The following is a 17,641-nucleotide window of genomic DNA, read 5'->3' as shown; positions in this document are numbered from 1 at the left end:
AAACTTATGCTCTACAAGATATATGAGAAAACAATCCACAGATGGGGAGAAAATATTTGCAAGACACATCTGATAAAGGACCATTACCCTAAGTGTACAATTAACTTTTAAAACTCAGTGAGAAAACAATCAAGATTGAAAAATGGGCCGAAGACCTCTCTCTAGACATCTCACCAAGGATACACAGGTGGCAAGTATATGAAGAGATGTTACTGGGGAAATGCAAATTAAATCAAGGATATACCACTGCTACACACCTACTCGATTGGCCAAAGTCTGGACCACTGTCAACACCTAACACCAGTGAGGATGTGGAGCAACGGCCACCCTTGCTTTGCTGGTGGGAAAATGGTACAGCCACTTTGGAAGACAGTTTGGCAGTTTCTTACAAAAACTAAACACACTCTTACCATACAGTGCAGCAATCCTGTTATGTTACTATTTACCCACGTTAGTGGAAAACATGTCCATCCAAAACCAGCATGTGAATGTAGCAACTTTATTCATAATTGCCAAAACTTGGAAGTAAGATGTCCTCCAGCAGGTGAACAGTACATTGTGGTGCTTAGGTAAGACAGTAGACTATCATTGCACCAAAAAGAAATGAGCTGCCATGGCTCATGTCACTCTGTGAACTAAGCATCAGCCTGCAAAACAAAAGGTTGCTGGTTCAATTCCCAGTCAGGGCACATGCATGGGTTGCAGGCTAGGTCCCTGGTTGGGGGCATGTTAGAGGTAACCGATCAGTGTTTCTTTCCCTTTTTCCCTCCCTCCCCTCTCTCTAAAAATAAAATCTTCAAAAAGAATTTTTAAAAAATAAAAAGAAATTAGCTATCAAGCAATAAAAGATATGAATGAAACTTAAATGCATATTACTAATGGGAGAGGCCAATCAAAAAAGGCTACGATATTGTATGATTCTAACTGTATCACATTATGGAAAAGGCTAAACTATGGAGACATAGAAAAAGACCAGTGAATTGTCAGATGTGGAAAAGAAATGAATGGGCAAAACAGCTGTTTTAGGGCAATGAAAACATTCAGTAAATAGGTCGTTAAATATTTGTCCAAACCTATAGAATATACACCAAAAGTAATCCCCTGTGCTGCTTGGTGTGGCTCAGTTGGCTGGTGCGTCGTACTGTAACCAAAAGGTTGCAGGTCGGTTCCCAGTTGGGGCACATGTCCAAGTTGCAGGTTTGATCCTCAGCCTGGGTACAGGCAATCTCTCATCAGAGATCACAGACCGGAGGCAATCAATTGATGCTTCTCTCTGGCATCAATATTTCTCTCTCACCCTTCCTCTCTCTAAAAGCAACTAAGAGGGTGTCCTCAGGTGAGGGTTTTTTTAGAAAAGGCATTCCCAAAGTTAAAATTGATGATGTGTCAATGTAGGTTCATCCTCAGGAAATTTGTGCCATTCTTGTGAGCGATGCTGATAATGGCAGGGGCTGCAGGGGCACTGAGAAGTCTGTTGAAAAGTCCCTCTCAATTTTACAACCCCAGAACTACTCTTAAGAAAACAGTCTCGAAAACAAAACAAAAAACAAACCTACCTTCATCCTTGTTCATAAGCCTGAAGTAAGTTAACAAAGAGGTACACTGGAACATCCAACACATGATTTGGTTCATTTCCTAAGTGATTCCCTCCTCTGTAAAGAGAGGCACTTCCAGTGTCCCACTGTCAGATAACCTGATTTTGCCAAATCAGGAGGGATTCAATGTGAGCCCACCTAAGTAAAACCCGTAAATCCTCTATATCAAATCATCTTTTCAAAACATCCAGTAATCTATGAGGAAAGAAGGTAAGAAATGATGACAGTATAATCAACAGGCTGATTTTATTTTTTTTTAAATAGTAACTTTTTTTTTAAAGATTTTATTTTTATTTATTTATCTTTAGAGGGGAAGGGAAAGAGAGAAGGAGAGAAATATCAATGTATGGTTGCTTCTTGTGAATCCCCTGCTGGGAACTGTCCTGCAACCCAGGCATGTGCCCTGACTGGGAATTGAACTGCGATCGTGTGGTTTGCAGGCCCATGCTCAATCCACTGAGCTACACCAGCCAGGGCTCAACAGGCTGATTTTAAAACTACCTGTTAGATTAGCTATATGAATTTTTTTATGGCTTGAAATGGACAAAAAAAGAAATGTCATTTTCCTTGACCTTAAAAACGTCCTTATGTACCTCTGGAAAAGACCGTATTCAAGATTTTTATATTACATTATTTTGAGAAAGACCTTTATTTACTTACACAACAGTAAAAATTCTATTACACATTAACATAATATATATCATGATATATACTGCCTACTAAAAAGTTTTACTACTGTTTAAAAACAAAAAACAAAAAACAAAAGTGAATTAGTGATTTTTTTTTAGGCTATACATTTTTTCCAAAAGAGGAAATTCCTAGTTTTCACTTGGCAAGAAAAACTAGGTACATTAGAAAAGAATGATTCCATCTAAAAAGTATTTTTACTTAGGAGAAATTTGAATTCACTGCATTATTCATACTTTCTTCTTTTTTCTCTTCTTTTCCAACATTGCTACCATTTTCCTCTTCTTGGTTGACACCAGGCCACTTCCTTTTGTTGGCTTCTTCTTGACACCAGTGAAACCACATTCCTTAATGCCAGGTTTTGACTGCCTTTCTTCTTCCTGCACTACATCACCAGATTCCTTTTTGCTGCTTTTGGACCGTTCTTCTTTACTTACTAAAACACAAGACAGTGTATATGAGATTGTTTCTCCCCATTGAAAAAGAATCACAGGCTGACAATATAAAGTGAAATTAACTGGGTCTCCTTCACTTCAATAATTCAAGAGGTAACAGATTATTCCATTTTTTTTTAAATGACCAATTTCATTTACCTAGAGAAGGCTCTTCAGCTGAAGGAAGGCTTTCTTTTGGGTCTGTTGTGCTGTCTAGCCACACTCCAAGACAGGTCAGCCTGGCGTTAGTGTTCACTTCACAAAGTAAAGATGGGGGAACTTTCTAAAACAAGCAAGAAAAATTCATAACAACATAGGAGAATTTTAAGTAATTTTCTTTTTCTATAATCAACTCCTTAACTTATAACACTATTATTTTCTTGAGAATAAGATATGCTGTTTAGAAGAAATCTATTATCTTGATCCCTAATTTGGCTATGTCCTTCATAAAGCCAGTTTCTGACTACTCAGAAACTGTAAATTCACTAAGGAAACAGACCATGTCTTATTCATTTCTAGGTGTTAAAGTAAGCATTTAACATGCCGTATTCACAGGATAAACAAGACTGTCTAGGAGAGAGACACGATCAAAAGGAATTTAATATTCCAATTATCTGGTTCAAAACCACTGTTGGTTCCACAGTTAATCAGGAATTTCCAGTTTTTCTCTTTTTTTTTTTTTAAATAATGGCAGTATTCTACCTAACAAAATACTACAGATAACATCAGTATACAAAAAAGAAGTAGAACCTCTCTGAAAAAACAGGAGTCTGGGATCCTGTCAGCTCAGATTCTCCAATGCCGACCCAAGGCAGCTCTGTGGAACCCTAACTTTAAAATGAATATCACTGAATATCATTAAGGGTCATGAATATCAATCACACCTGAAAGGCTTTTAAAGTGCTTGTTTCAAGATCTCTGACTATGATCCTTAAGGAAGAATTCCATCTCACTTAACTCAAGGCAACACGGATAGTAAGACTGCATTACAGTGTACTGATACTACGCTAAGACACTGACCTTGTCCTGCTTAAGCTTCCACATTTTGATGAAACCATCACTTGATGCTGTAACAATAACATGATGCTCTGGAATTTCAAAACTGAACATGTCTTTTACCCTAGAACAGAAATATTAACACCATAAATGATCTTTTCTTCAAATAGCACGATACTGTAATAAGCTTTTATGCACACAGGCTCTTGATTTTGTAGTAACTGTACTTCAGTTCCCATGAGTCAGTGAGTCATTTTTCAGGGTCTAAATTTTAAGATAAAACTATTAACTATCTTTTAAAAAGGGGAAAAATGATGATGATAATGATATTAAAATCAGGTTATCACAAAAGAAATAAAGATACTTAAAACAAGGCCCCTCACCTCAAGAAAATACAAGTTTAGTACAAAAAGACAAAAGATGAATAAAGGCTTCCTCCGATACATTCATTCCTCTCATTCCAGTGCCACTGACCCTAGTCTAAGCTACCATCATTTTTGTTCTGAATTAGGAAGTAGTATAATTGGTGTCTCTATTCCATTTTTGCCCTCTAACAATTTTTAAGTGTTAATCAAAATATGTTACTCCCAGGCTTAAACTTCTACACAGCTAGGATCTGCACTGGAATAACACAGGAAAGGAGGAAGTGACTAGGAATATTTAAGAAGCAAGATTGACCATAAATTGATAACCACTGAAGCTGGGTGGTGGGTCTACAGGAGCTGCTTCCTTAAACTGGTTTATCTGCCTTTAAATTTTTTCATAAGAAATTAACACAACAGAATCTACAAGGGCACTTAAAACCAAAACTTTTCACTACTGCCTACAAGGCAATGTACCATTTGGCTCACTTTAATCTATTAACACAGGTCTTCTGTTCCTGAAATGCACTCAGCACTCTCCTCTCTCAAAGCCAGTGTGCCTAAAGCTCTCTTTTCAAGAACAGTTGCTTTTCATTTCTGAGGTCCCACTCCCCCTTCCCTAATAACATTAACTAGGTATGTACAGTATTGTGAGTGTTTGCAAAGATATTTTTCCCCTCTTCTATTTTCACTTTTATTTTTTAAATATATTTTGATTATACCATTACAGTTGTTCTATTCTCCCCTTCATTCCCCTCCACCCTGCACACCCCTCCCCCACCCTTCCCCCCTTTAGTTTATGACGTGTCAAGTTCTTTAGATTCTATATTTCCCGTACTATTCTTGTCCTCCCCCCTATTTTTTACCTACCATCTATGCTACTTATTTTCTGTACCTTCTCCCCCCTTCTCCTCCTCCCACTCCCCTGTTGCTAACCCTCCATGTGGTCTTCATTTCTATGGTTCTGCTCCTGATCTAGCTGTCCTCTTGGTTTGCTTCTGTTCTAGGTGTGGTTGTTAGTAACTGTGAGTTTACTGTCCTTTCACTGTTCATAGTTTTTTATCTTTTTTTTCTTAGATAAGTCCCTTTAACATTTCATATAAGGGCTTGGTGATGATGAACTCCTTGAGTTTGATCTTATCTGAGAAGCACTTTATCTGCCCTTCCATTCTAAATGAAGTTTTGCTGGATAGAGCAGTCTTGGATGTAGATCTTTGGATTTCATGACTTGGAATACTTCCTTCCAGCTCCTTCTCGCCTGTAAGGTCTCTTTTGAGAAATCCGCTGATAGCCTCATGGGAACTCCTTTGTAGGTAGGCGACTGTCCCCTTATCTCTTGCTGCTTCTAGAATTCTCTCCTTCATTTTAATCTTGGCTAATGTAATGATGCTGTGCCTTGGTGTGTTCCTTCTTGGGTCCAACTTCTTTGGGACTCTCTGAGCTTCCTTCAAGTCTACTTTCTTTGTCAGACTGGGGAAGTTCTCCTTTATTATTTGTTCAAATAAGTTTTCCACTCGTGGCTGTTTCTTTTCCCCTTCTGGTACCCCTGTAATTCGGATGTTGGAACATTTAAAGATGTCCTGGAAGTTCCTAAGCCTCTCATTTTTTTTTGAATTCTTGTTTCTTCATTCTTTTCTGTTTGGTTGTTTCTTTCTTCCTTCTGTTCCACCCCCTTGATTTGAGCCCCCGTTTCCTTTCCATCACTATTGGTTTCCTGTGCATTTCCCTTCATTTCAATTAGCTTAGTCTTCATATGTTCCTCTAATTTGTGGCTAAAATCAACCAGTTCTGTGAGCATCCTGATCACCAGTGTCTTGAATTGTGCATCTGAGAGGTTTGCTATTTCCTGGTCGCTTAGAGTTATTGGCTCTGGGGCTTTGAGTTCTTCTTGAGCTGTATTTTGGACTGTTCGTGCCTGTTACATATGAGGAACAGAGCCCTAGGTGTTCACCAGGGCCAGGCCACTCAGTTGCTGGGTTGTGACACTGTATGTGGGGGTGGGGTCAGAGGAAAGCAATGGCGGCCACCAGGGCCCGCGCGGTCCGTCCCACTGCTCACTCCTCTGCTGGTTTATCTGCGTGCGAAAGTGTGACTGCAGCCAGCCCGCTGTCCCACGCCCTCACTGGGTCTGCCCCACGCGGGGTAAAGAGAGATTTCTTAAAACCTAACTATTATCTATAAAATAACAACTAAAACTTACTTGAGATATACAACACGCAAATAAAACACATTCAAGTATAACTCTTTACATTTTCACCTGTTTCAGAATTAGAGTGGAAAAAGCAGGGGCAGAGTCAGACAGAACTGGATCTGAATCCCAGCTCTGTTGGCTAACAGTGGGGTCATCTTGGCAAAATCACTTAATGATGTACTAAGACTTCGGGTGTACCCCTAGAAATAGTGAGCAGTAAGAGGCCACAGATACTGGCGCAAAATAGAAGTCTATAATGTCCTGTATTTCTTCTGAACAAAAAGCAAATGCGGTAATAAAGGTGGGGAAAGCAGACAAGGAGAATCGAGTAAAAGGCAAGAGCGGTCAGAAGCAAAGCTGAAGGCTGTTTAATTTTTCCCCCATTCAAATATGGTTCACTTCAGGCCCCAAGACTAATGAAATTATTGGAACTATATTTTGTGCACATGCCTAGTCCTGACGACAACTTGGCCACTTCTGCACTTACTAAGGCCAAGACCTTTTCACCATCCTCTTAGACTGCAGTCATTACATATATGCAGGTGTCTATCTCTGCAACTGTTCATAAAAAACATACATCCTGCTGCAGTCAAACTACTGCACACGACATTCGAGACTGTACCCATATACACCACAAACTGGTAAACAAAAAAATACCTGTTTTCATGAGCTTTAAATTCACAGAGACACATTAATGAATCAGTATCAAAAAACCTTACAACTTCTTCATCTCCACCCACTGCAAGGACAGACTCCTAAGGGAGAGAAAAAGAATGAGTAATCCAGAATGTCAAACGATTCCTACCATCATATACACACTAAATTGACATCACTCATTTCTGATCACTTACAGAAAGAAATGTAACAGAAGACACTCTCTTTTCATTTGTGATAGTGCCAGTAACAGATGCTGTGTCAAGACGATATACATCTATTTTATTTAGTATGACAACTATATATTTCTCTCCTTTTGGGGACCATTCCACTATGTGAGCATCTGTAAGTTAAACAAAATCTTTCATTTCATGAATAAAAAAATAACCAGAATAATACTAAAAATATCAAATATTTATATTGCACATTTTCACATCTATTATCCTACTGAATACTCAACAAACATAATACATATTTTGCAAGTTTAATTTTAAACAATAAACTGGGTTCAAAGAATCACTAAAGATTATAGGGCTGGTCAGTGGTACAGCCATAAGAATCCCAAACTAACACAAAAGAAGAAAGTAACCAGAAGAAAGCATTTGCTCTCAGAGGTAACCACTATCGTGCAGGCAAATAAATGTGTGCGTGCATGCACATGAGCGTGTGTATATTCATATTCTGCCAAGATGTCGTAAAACACATTCCAAACAAAAATACTCACTTTGTTTTATATTTTTTATGAATGCTGATCTTCCTTCCACAAGATTCCATGTTCTATAAAACAAGAAGTTCACTTATGGCATAGTCACAAACTTTTACAAGGCTTTAAGGTAAGCATGAAGACTCGCTCAAATGTCAATTTACTAAATACATGGCTATTCAGAAGAACTGCTGTCTTTCCTATAGCAACAGCTAAAATATTTATTCTCAAGATTAACTTGTTAAAGGGGTATTCCCACTTCCCTTTAATACCTTTAATGTATTTGCAAAAGGTTTCACATCATAAAACACTTTACAGCTCACAATGACTGAAATCTAATGTGTATGTTTCCATACAAAGCTTGTCATTTTTTTCCTACTATTACAAAAAGGTTCACTAGCTTTCAACCTTTCCTTGTATCACAGTATTCTGGTGGGTTCCTGCTCTATTTGAAGAACAAACATCACAACTGAAGTAAAGATGCTATTGAGCATTATGACTTACCTTAATGTCTTATCTGTACCCACAGACAGGGCCAACTTGCCAGATGGGTGAATAGAAAGAAAGGTCACAGGTCCTCTAAAAGGAAATCAACAGTTAGCCCCCAGACTGACTGGCACCTGGAGACTACCACCGAAAAAGGGCAAGACTCACTTGTGCGCCTTTATCGACTTCAGGCACTCCCATTTCTTTGCATCCCAGACACAAATAAGCCCATCTTCCGCCCCACTAATTAAATGCCTATTGCCATGGAATTTCAGGCAAGTTATTGTGCCTGTGGAAAAAACAAAACAGGCAAAATTAATATTCGAAATTATTATTCTGAATGCAAATACTACTTCTGGTCTGAACACTATGCTGTGATAACTAAAACATTAAAAGTATTACTGCATTGAACCTTAACACTTAAGTGGCAAAATTAACTTTTTAATATAGTAGTTTTAAGCCTATTCAAGGATTTTCAGCAGTTTCTCTAGTTTCAGATATAGCTTTGAGCTGACCAGTTTACTTTCTTGCTCTACATTCCCATAATCATATTTTAGGAGAGAGCTGGTAAGACTGAGAAGTCAAACAAAACTAACCAGCTAGCAGCTCACCTGGGGTAACAAGCTGAAATGTATAGCCATACATTCTAAACAGTTAGCGACCCAATCATCCACATTCCAGAGCTGTTTTTTTTTTTAAATCCTGACAGTATGTTTATTGATTTTAGAGACAGGAAGGGTGAGAGAGAAACATCAATGTGAGAGAAATATCGATTGGTTGCCTCCTGCACATGACCCAACTGGGGATCAAACCCACAACCTCCTGGTGCGTGGGACAATGCTCCAGCCAACTGAGCCTCCAGGCCAGAACCCAGAGCTGTTTTTAAATCAACTTCTACACAATTCTCATCCACCATCCTAAGTACTTAACACGTTCACTTTTCCACTATGTTCTCTCTCCTTCCCATAGTTCAAACTTTAAAAGGTTGAAGGGAAGTGAGTTGATGGAAGAACCCAGCATTCCTCTAGCTCTTAAAAGTCCATGCCATTATACATTTACCTTCAAGAAAAATTCCCTGTCCTTTGAAGGTGTGTCAGCCAGCTTCACTGCCCTGTAGCTCAAGGGTCAGCAAAATACTGCTTGCAGGCCAAATCTGGCTGGTGCACTGTTTTTGTAAGTGCACTCTTATCTGAACACAGCCTTACTCACTCAGCTACAAAACACTGTGGCTGCTTTCACAACACAATGGCAGAGACCATAAGGCCACAAACCTAAATATGTATTTACAGTACTACTTTGTCATTTACGGAATAAGACTGTGAACCCCTGGGTTACTAGTGTTCATCTGCACACCTCCTCGTCAATCCTTTACATTTGCCCTTTATACTGAAAAAGCTAGAGAGCTTTGATGAGTCTGTACCAGCCCCCCATTCCCATACTAAGACTATATGGGCTAACAAACTAGCTTTCCTTCAAAGCAGGAGGCTTCAGCTATCTTTGCTCATGTTTTCCTGTTTCCCTACTATCCTATTTCTTACCCTGGATATTTTGCTTTCCCCTATCTTCCACTCCTGCCCATGACTCCATCTGCTCCCCAGAAAAGAGCTTACCTAGACAACTGATGGAAAACCAGAATTTATATGAGGAATAAAGTAAATCAGGGGCCCTACTTCATTCATTTCCCCATCCAAACTCTTACTGTAAGTCCTTTTTTTATGGTTGAACACCTGTATCAATGGGTTTGGACAGACCAGTTTTGTTTAAATTATTTTTTCCAAGCCTTAGAAAGAGAGGTGGCTTTCTCATACAAACTGGGATTGGAAGACATAGGAAAAGAAATGTATGTTGCAATGACCCAAAGCCTAGCTTGTCAAAGAGAAAAAAAGATACTTTTCAAAGCAGTAAAGGACCATCTAATAGAAGATAAAATTGATCACTTCTAATTTACTGCTAGACACCAATGCTTGGGGTGGAACTTCTGAAATACATGAAGACAGGATAGGAAAAAAGGGTACCTGTCTTACCCGCCTTTAATTGCAGGCAAACAACTCCCGTGGCTGAGTTTCCCTAAACTAAGTACATATCTAATTGATTTTACTAATTTGAGTTCTTCCTTTCCAATTTCCCCTTTTCTCAGATTCATGTTAAACCCCCTCATTCTCTGTCTCCTGGGAAAATGCAAGGAAAATAGCATATAATGTTCAATACTGAGGAAAAAAGACAAAACTACTTGTTCAGTCTATTTCTTGATCCTGCCACTATACTGGGCAATGTACCATCTGTGTGGAGAATCACTATGGACTTGAGAATCACTATTTCTTGTCTTCCTCAACTCTAGTAACCTTTGCCTTCTCTGTATTTTAATTCCTTATACCCACAGCCTGGATACTGTTACCGTCCAGAGCTGTTCCACATCAGAACTCTTGAACCCTAAGAATCTATTTTCTGACCCAAATTCACATCTTGCCAGCCCTTTCATGCCGACCATCAATCACACTCTACCTGCTTTCTTATTTCAGAGATCTACAGGCCTTAACAACCCATTGCTTCTAGGCCAAAAACCTATTTTCACAAAAATCCTAATTCCTCTCTAATTTAATCCTTCTGCACAAACCAAGTAACTTTCCTTGCTCTACAGAAATGTCTACAACTTAGTGCAAACCGATGTTACTAAATCCACAGCCTCCAAACTCGACTGGGTGGCTCTCATCAGTCCTCTTGCTTATTGTAAGTCAGCATCTCTTTCATACCCTAACTGCCAGCATTGTCCTCAAACCTTGATCACTCTCTCCTTACCAGTCAATTCCTAATCTCCTCCTCTCAAGGACCACCAGAATCTGGCCCCATCTACTTCTCCAGCCACCTCAACCTTCATTTTACCCTTCTCATAACACTGACCTGCTTACAGTTCCCCATGTACACCTGTGATTGATAACATGGGCTCTAGGCTAGGTTCAAGTTCTAGTTCCACTGTTTTGTTACCTGGGGCAAGTTATATAATATCGTTGAACGACGGTTTCTCTTCTATAAACTGAAAATACAAGTGTACCTTTTTGGCAATGCTGGTACACGATACTCCTTCAGTAAAAGCAGCTGTCAACATGATGTTGCTGGTTGTAGCCCTCATGCTGCCTGCTCTCCCTGGAATACCCTCTCCCTCTTTGCAAACTTCACTTGGCTAATAGATGCTATTTCTTTTCTGACTTTAGAGATTGTATTTATTTATTTTTAGAGAGAGGAGAAGGGAGGGAGAAGGAGAGGGAGAGAAACCTCAACATGTGGTTGCCTCTCGTACACCTTCTACTAGGTACCTGGTCCACAACCCAGGCACGTGCCCTGAGTGGGAATCGAACAGGTGATTCTTCGGTTTGCCAGTCAGCACTCAATCCACTGAGCACCACCACCCAGGGCTAGTACCTCTCTTTCAAGGCAATTCAGGTGTCATTTTAAGAAAGTTTTCAGTGAAAATTCATGTCCTCCCCTTTCCCTGCAGACCAAGTGCTCCTTTTGTCTTCCAATACAGACTGTGAACACCTTAAGAACAAAGAACAACATGTTTTTCTCATTTCTGTACTTCCTACCACAGAATCTGGTTACTGAATTGTGCAACTGAATTCAAATTATAAAGTAGGGATACCTCAACATTATTATCTGAAAGTATATTATTTCTTACCATTGTGATGCACCAGAGCTCCATGGTCTATCTTCTTTTTCATATCATAAATATGAATTGTTTCATCTTTGCTCCCAGTGACTACAAAACGACTATTTACAGCCACCGCTGACAAGCAGGCCGTGTGGGCATGGTGAGTGAAGTCAGCCACAGAAGTCCATTTCTGCTGAAGAGTAATAAACCACATAATGAATGTCACAACCATGTCACAGTTCTCCAGAAACAGGTAAGTGGTTTCACGTCCCATGAAAACTACCAGTGGATCTTACAAACGGAGAGAAAACTCTCCCATGATATGCAGATTAAAACAAACAAAGAACAGATAACTATATACAGATAACTACAATCACAAGTCCTGTAACAGAAAATAAACAGGATTAGTAGTATGTTTCCATTAGTACCAATATAAGCCCAAGAGATTGACTAATGATGAAGTTTCAAGAACTCTACACTCACTGACATGTAACTTTCACACTGGAGAAGTGTGACTGGTTGAATGCAAAGAACGAATGCACACATGCCTCTCAATTTGAAGGACATGCAAGTATTAGTAAAACAAACCAAAGAAAAAACCCACCTGATTTCTTTGAACATACTTATAATGTGTATAATATGTTACTGTAAATTAATTCTTAAGTAACTACAGCAAGAAATAGTGCTTCTGTCAATAAAAACCTAGGGAACCTCTTTTGAGTAAAGACACCACATTCCTTGGGGGGCAAATATGGCCCTAAATCAGTATTACAGAAGAAATGTTGTTTATCTGGGCTACAGTCTGTCCAGGTGTAGAAGCAGTATTGGTTAATGGTTAAGAGCTTCAAATGTCAGAGACACTGGGGATATAAGTCCCAGGTCTACCAAATTTTAGCTGTATGGCCTCGAGCAGGTCACTTAATGTATCTCAATGTCAGGTTCCGCATCTCTAACATGAGTATAACTATATCTGCCTCAGAGGACTGCTGTAAATCTACATGTATCTGGAACATGGTAAACAACATTATTACTAAGAGAACACAATTAGCAGCATCATCTTTAAATATTCAAATCATGTCACCTTTCAACCAAAGGCAGATTAATAAACAGAGATGAAAATAAACAAAAGCAGTTATTCAAAACACATACTACTAATTTTCTGGTTAATTCAAGACTGGCACTTTGATTTCTCCATTAAGAAATACTCAGTGTGCACTGGCTGGTGTGGCTCAGTGGATTCAATGCTAGCGTGCAAACCAAAGGGTCCCCAGTTTGATTCTGTCAGGGAACATACCTGGGTTGCAGGCCAGGTCCCCAGTAGAGGGTGCAAGAGGCAATCACACACTGATATTTGTCTCCATCTCTTTCTTTCTCCCTCCCTTCCCCTCTCTCTAAAAATAAATCTAGGAAGGAAGGAAAGGAGGGAGGGAGGGAGGGACCTCTATGAAGCAGGTTTCTAAGAGATACCTAAAATTGCTAAGGTAAATCTTATTTCTAGTCCTGGGAATACCGTTTGACTATAGACAATTTACTTTTTTACTCACACATCTCATAAAATGTTGTATTTTTTGTAACTTCTCTCCATGCATTTGTCTTCCAGTCCTCGCCCCCTTATGCCAGAAAGATATCTAGCGCAGGATCCATGCCCTTGGCTTCTTTCCACCTTCGTTGCTAGTAATGGCCCCATAGTCAGGATCCAATAATGAGCTGGTGTCAATCTTGAACCATCTCTAATATTTTGTAAAAAAATATTTTATAAAACTCCAGGACAGAAATTCAGTGAAAGAGCAAACATCTAGACTGTCAATTTATGGGAGCAACCCTTAAATATATAATTTACAACTCATTTGCTCCTTCACAGGAATGCCATCTTCCTTTGTGCACTGCAGTCATAAATGTGTCCGTAGTCATACCAGGCATTATCTCATTTCATGAATTGCCTATTCCATATTTTTGTTTCATTTTATTTATTTTTTAGAGAAGGGAGAAAGAGAAACATCAAAGTGTGGTTGCCTCTCGTGCGACCCTCCTGGAGACCTGGCCACCAACCTGGGGAAGTGCCCTAACGGGGAATCGAACCAGAGACTCTTTGGTTTGCAAAGAAGCACTCAATCAATCTATTGAGCCACACCAGCCAGGGCTGCCTGCTCCATGCACTAAAGAGCTAACCTATACTTACGTTTCCTGAGTTTGACTTGTCAACTAATCCCTAAGAAGTCACACGGTGTGTTCACTTCTGATTTTATGTTTACTCTAGGCGTGCAGGAACCAGGCTTGACCTTCCCCCGCCCACACGTCCAGAGGTCCCGCGAATCAGCTCTTACCTCGTAGCCACCACCAGCCTTGCGCTCCGGGTGTACAATAAACCCAAAAAGAACCTGCTCGTAGCAACCAGCGACCAGCTCCATTCAGTAGCACACGTGCCTCTTTCAGGAGGCCGCGCTCTGCGTGAGGGGTGGAGACTAAAACGGATGCAAGCGGAAGAGGGTCCTTCCTCCATTGGCGCTTAATAAACGTCATGCCGCCGGACTGCCTTTTAGGAGCCTGCATCAGCGGAAATGGTTTCAGAGCTTGAAATCACAGTTTTCAAGCGGAGAATAAGGAAGGATACCACATGAAGAGGTTCTCATCGCTATGAGAAAAAAATGGCGATAAGCAGGCATATTCTAGGAAGCCTTGAGTTAGGCTGGTCTAAAGACAGTGGGCGGGACTTCCTCGCGGAAGCCCCTCATTTCTGTGACATCTAAGGAGTGGGCGAGCCAGCTTCCGGCGGGGGCGGGGGCGGGGGCGGGGCCGGGGGCGGGGCCCCATGCCTCTGGCTGCATTCAGATGTTGGTTTGTGTGGACAGTTCTCTGTTGTGACCTGGGAAACCCGGTGGAGTTGGGTTTCCTTTTTGTGCAGCAAAGAGTGGAATGGACCTGTTTTTCTCACATTGTCTGGTGTCAGGGCATTGAGGGCGTGAGATTTGGCATTCGCGATTACCAGAGCAGGCGGCCCTGAAAGTTCGTTCGCTTCCCGTCTTCCGGCCTGCTCAGGCCAGGTAATCCCACCCTACACACCTTTCCTTCCAGCTTGGTTCACTTTTCTAACACTAGGGTCCAGTTGACCAGCGGAGAAGGCAAGGCGCAACCATACTTTGTGTGCATTCCAGAAGGAAATCTCATTTCCACCACCTGCCCAGCTTAGGTGCAAGGTCAAACGTTAATAAAAGCGAAATGGCTTTAATTGACACTTGAGATTTTTCATGAGGTCTGGAGATTCAGGGATGTGTTCAAATGACATGTTCGCACAAACTTACCACAGAGTTAATCTTGGAATGTGTAATTCGTCACATAAACGCCACAGCAGGTCGCTTTTTCAAGCAGGAGGTAGAGGCATTCGTCAAGGTCGATTCTTCAAATCCCACTTAGTGCTAATTCTGTAGCACACCTCTTTGTTTCCAAGAACATTTGTTCTCTGGTGTTTTGTCGGTACAATATTCGTGCTTAACAAATACATTTTGTTTTATTTGATGCTGGGTGTGACAAATGATTTCACTTTGGTTGCTTTGGTGTCATGGCACAAGAAAAGCCTTGTCTTAGTACGGAGCCAGTGGCGCAATGAATAACGCGTCTGACTACAGATCAGAAGAAAAGCCTTGTCTTCTACGCACTATGGCGATTCCGCACGTAAACACTCCCCAGGCACTGAAATGTAGTTAATTCTCAGTGTCTGGAAAATCAGCGTAGTCATTCGCAGTTTTATAGCAACTCCTTTGCCTTGTGCTAATTAATTATCTTACAGTGTTACAAAAAGTTGTTACTTTATTATTTTAATTATTTCCTATTTGTTTCTTAACTGTTATCTCCAAAGAACCACTAAGGTCAGGAATGTGAATTGCTTGAGTGGGTGTCCCTTTGGCATGCGACAAAGAATGAGTAAGCAGAACATTTCTTTGAAGTCTCATATTTTATCTTTAAAAAGGAGCTTTTTGCATTTTACCCTGTGATCCATCTGTTTAATGTGAAAGTAATTTTCCCTCATCCAAAAAGAAAACAAACAAACTTTGAATAAAATTGTTTGAAAATCCATGTTTTGTATATTCTGTTGCTTCTGGAATGCCCCTGGTGCCCTGCCTCATTACCCCAGGGAAATCTCAACTGTTATTTGTAAAGAGTTAGTACTCATTTAACATTTTTAAAAATTAAAATTTTAACATATCACTGTAACAGGATAATTACTATAATCAGCATGTATTACCAGATGGTCACACTTTTGCCTGCTTAAGTATTGGACGTTTTAGAGAAGAACCTTGTGGCTGGAAAAATTCTTTTGCTCCAGTCTTTTAGAGTATAGCTGGTTCTAGAATGAAAACCATAGTGTAAGCAACATAAATATAACTCAAAGTGGTTTACTTTTTTCTTTTTGTTTTTCCTGTCAGCAATTACTGGAACCAATTACAGAGCCCAGATCGCCTTAGCATGCAGTTCAGGTGTTTCTACTCCTAGGGAGTTAACGAATCCCCTGAAATTATATACACAATTGTGTGTGCACATTTCTTTAAAAGATTTTGTTTATTTTTAGAGAGGGGAAGGGAAAAAGAGGGAGAGGGACATAAATGTATGTTTGCCTCTCACATGCCTCCTGGGGACCTGGCCCACAACCCAGGCATGTGCCCTGCCTGGGAATCAAACCTGCGATCCTTTGGTTCACAGTCCAACACTCAATCCACTGAGCCACACTAGCCAAGGCATATATGTACATTTTTGCAGAAGAGCATTGATAAAATTTTGTTATATTTTCAAAAAGATTAGGGCCTCATTAAAGTTAAAATACACTACTGGAGCCTGTTATAAGTACTGAAATAGGTTGAGAAAAGGAACTCTTTGAAAACCACACAAGTAACAGTAGACCTAGTGCTGCTGCTGCTTTTTCTATTTCCTTGGGCACGTTCTCTTTAACAGCAGTGGTTTCTCATTGTCCAAAGAAAAACAATACAAAGTTATATACCTGTTCAACTGGATTCAAACTGAACATACTTCCTGCTCCCTTTTCCAAACACAGAATATAAGAAGCTGTTTAATCTCACTCTTCTGAAAACTGCAGTTGCCAAGAAACAACCACTGTTCACAGTTCATTAACACTGAAATACAGCAGGGTTTTTAGTTTTGCTTTTAAATTACTGATTGAAAGCTTTTTATGTTTAAGTCATGCATTTATTTATTCACTCTTTCAACATATTTATTGAGCGCCTGGCTTTTGTTTGCTAAAGTGAAAACAGCCACCTTATTTCTTTGGCGGGGGCAGGGTAGGGCAATGAGTAGGGGAGGTGGTGAAGTGGATATACTGGGCTGAAAGCAGGATACAGTGGAGAAAAATCAGCCTTATTAGAAGTAGCATGTGAGTCTAATATTCCTGCCCAATTATTCTTTCTTAGTGTAACAGGTATCAAGTCTTAAGTTTTAGGACTGCAGAGGTTGCATGTTGCTTATATTCCCAGAGGACTTTGGCCTCCTTTACACATGGAGCCGAGGGAAGCAGACAGAGTGGGCTCCTTCCCCTGGACACTGGCCTATCATGATATAAATTTGCTTCACCTCCTTCATGGGACTAATCCGGGTGAAATATGAGGCTTGAATTTGAAGCTTTTAGAAAGCAAAACAATATTTGTGAATGCTTTCTTGTCACTCCCATCTACAAAATTCTTGAATGTTTATCTTCATCTCTGGAGCCTTGTCCATGGTCCTCTGCGCCTCAGCTCCTGTCATCTTTCTAGGTGGTCTGCCCACCCTGCCCTCCTGGTGGTTTTAACATGCTACATTGGCCTTTCCCTTTCTCAGCCTCCTTACCTAACCTTATTATCAGTGACTGACTCCCACAATCCTTTCCAACTACAACTTCCTCTCT

At 40.2% G+C, this 17,641-nt stretch overlaps 1 protein-coding gene across 2 annotated transcripts; it reads right to left on the bottom strand.

The window, feature by feature from the left end:
- Positions 1 to 2,228: 2,228 nt before the first annotated feature.
- Positions 2,229 to 14,449, bottom strand: PAK1IP1 (PAK1 interacting protein 1). Of its 2 annotated transcripts, none has more exons than XM_037045398.1 (10): positions 14,079 to 14,449; positions 11,782 to 11,947; positions 8,277 to 8,397; positions 8,127 to 8,201; positions 7,644 to 7,696; positions 7,117 to 7,262; positions 6,923 to 7,020; positions 3,737 to 3,836; positions 2,876 to 2,999; positions 2,229 to 2,718 (listed from the first exon to the last, which is right to left on the bottom strand). In XM_037045398.1, exons 1-10 carry the CDS (start codon positions 14,160 to 14,162, stop codon positions 2,513 to 2,515), a joined length of 1,173 nt encoding a protein of 390 aa, XP_036901293.1. In that variant the 5' UTR covers positions 14,163 to 14,449; the 3' UTR covers positions 2,229 to 2,512. The 2 variants fall into 2 exon arrangements, with proteins under 2 accessions (XP_036901293.1, XP_036901294.1); XM_037045399.1 differs by having other exon boundaries at positions 11,782 to 11,944.
- Between the last annotated feature and the right edge of the window lie 3,192 nt (positions 14,450 to 17,641).

Source organism: Sturnira hondurensis, unplaced genomic scaffold (assembly GCF_014824575.4).
Source record: "Sturnira hondurensis isolate 20B ecotype Veracruz unplaced genomic scaffold, ASM1482457v3 Scaffold0004271, whole genome shotgun sequence".
NCBI lineage: Eukaryota > Metazoa > Chordata > Mammalia > Chiroptera > Phyllostomidae > Sturnira > Sturnira hondurensis.
Note: the sequence above shows the minus strand (reverse complement) of the source record. Positions and strands in the feature narration are given on the sequence as shown.

Bases quoted from the DNA above. Each gene is read 5' to 3' on its own strand.
- PAK1IP1 (XM_037045398.1), bottom strand. From the start codon at position 14,162: ATGGAGCTGGTCGCTGGTTGCTACGAGCAGGTTCTTTTTGGGTTTATT. The intron at 11,948-14,078 runs GTAAGAGCTGAT...ATTACTCTTCAG, and splicing joins AGGCTGGTGGTGGCTACGAG to CAGAAATGGACTTCTGTGGC. The intron at 3,000-3,736 runs GTCAGTGTCTTA...TGCTTGTTTTAG, and splicing joins GGAAGCTTAAGCAGGACAAG to AAAGTTCCCCCATCTTTACT.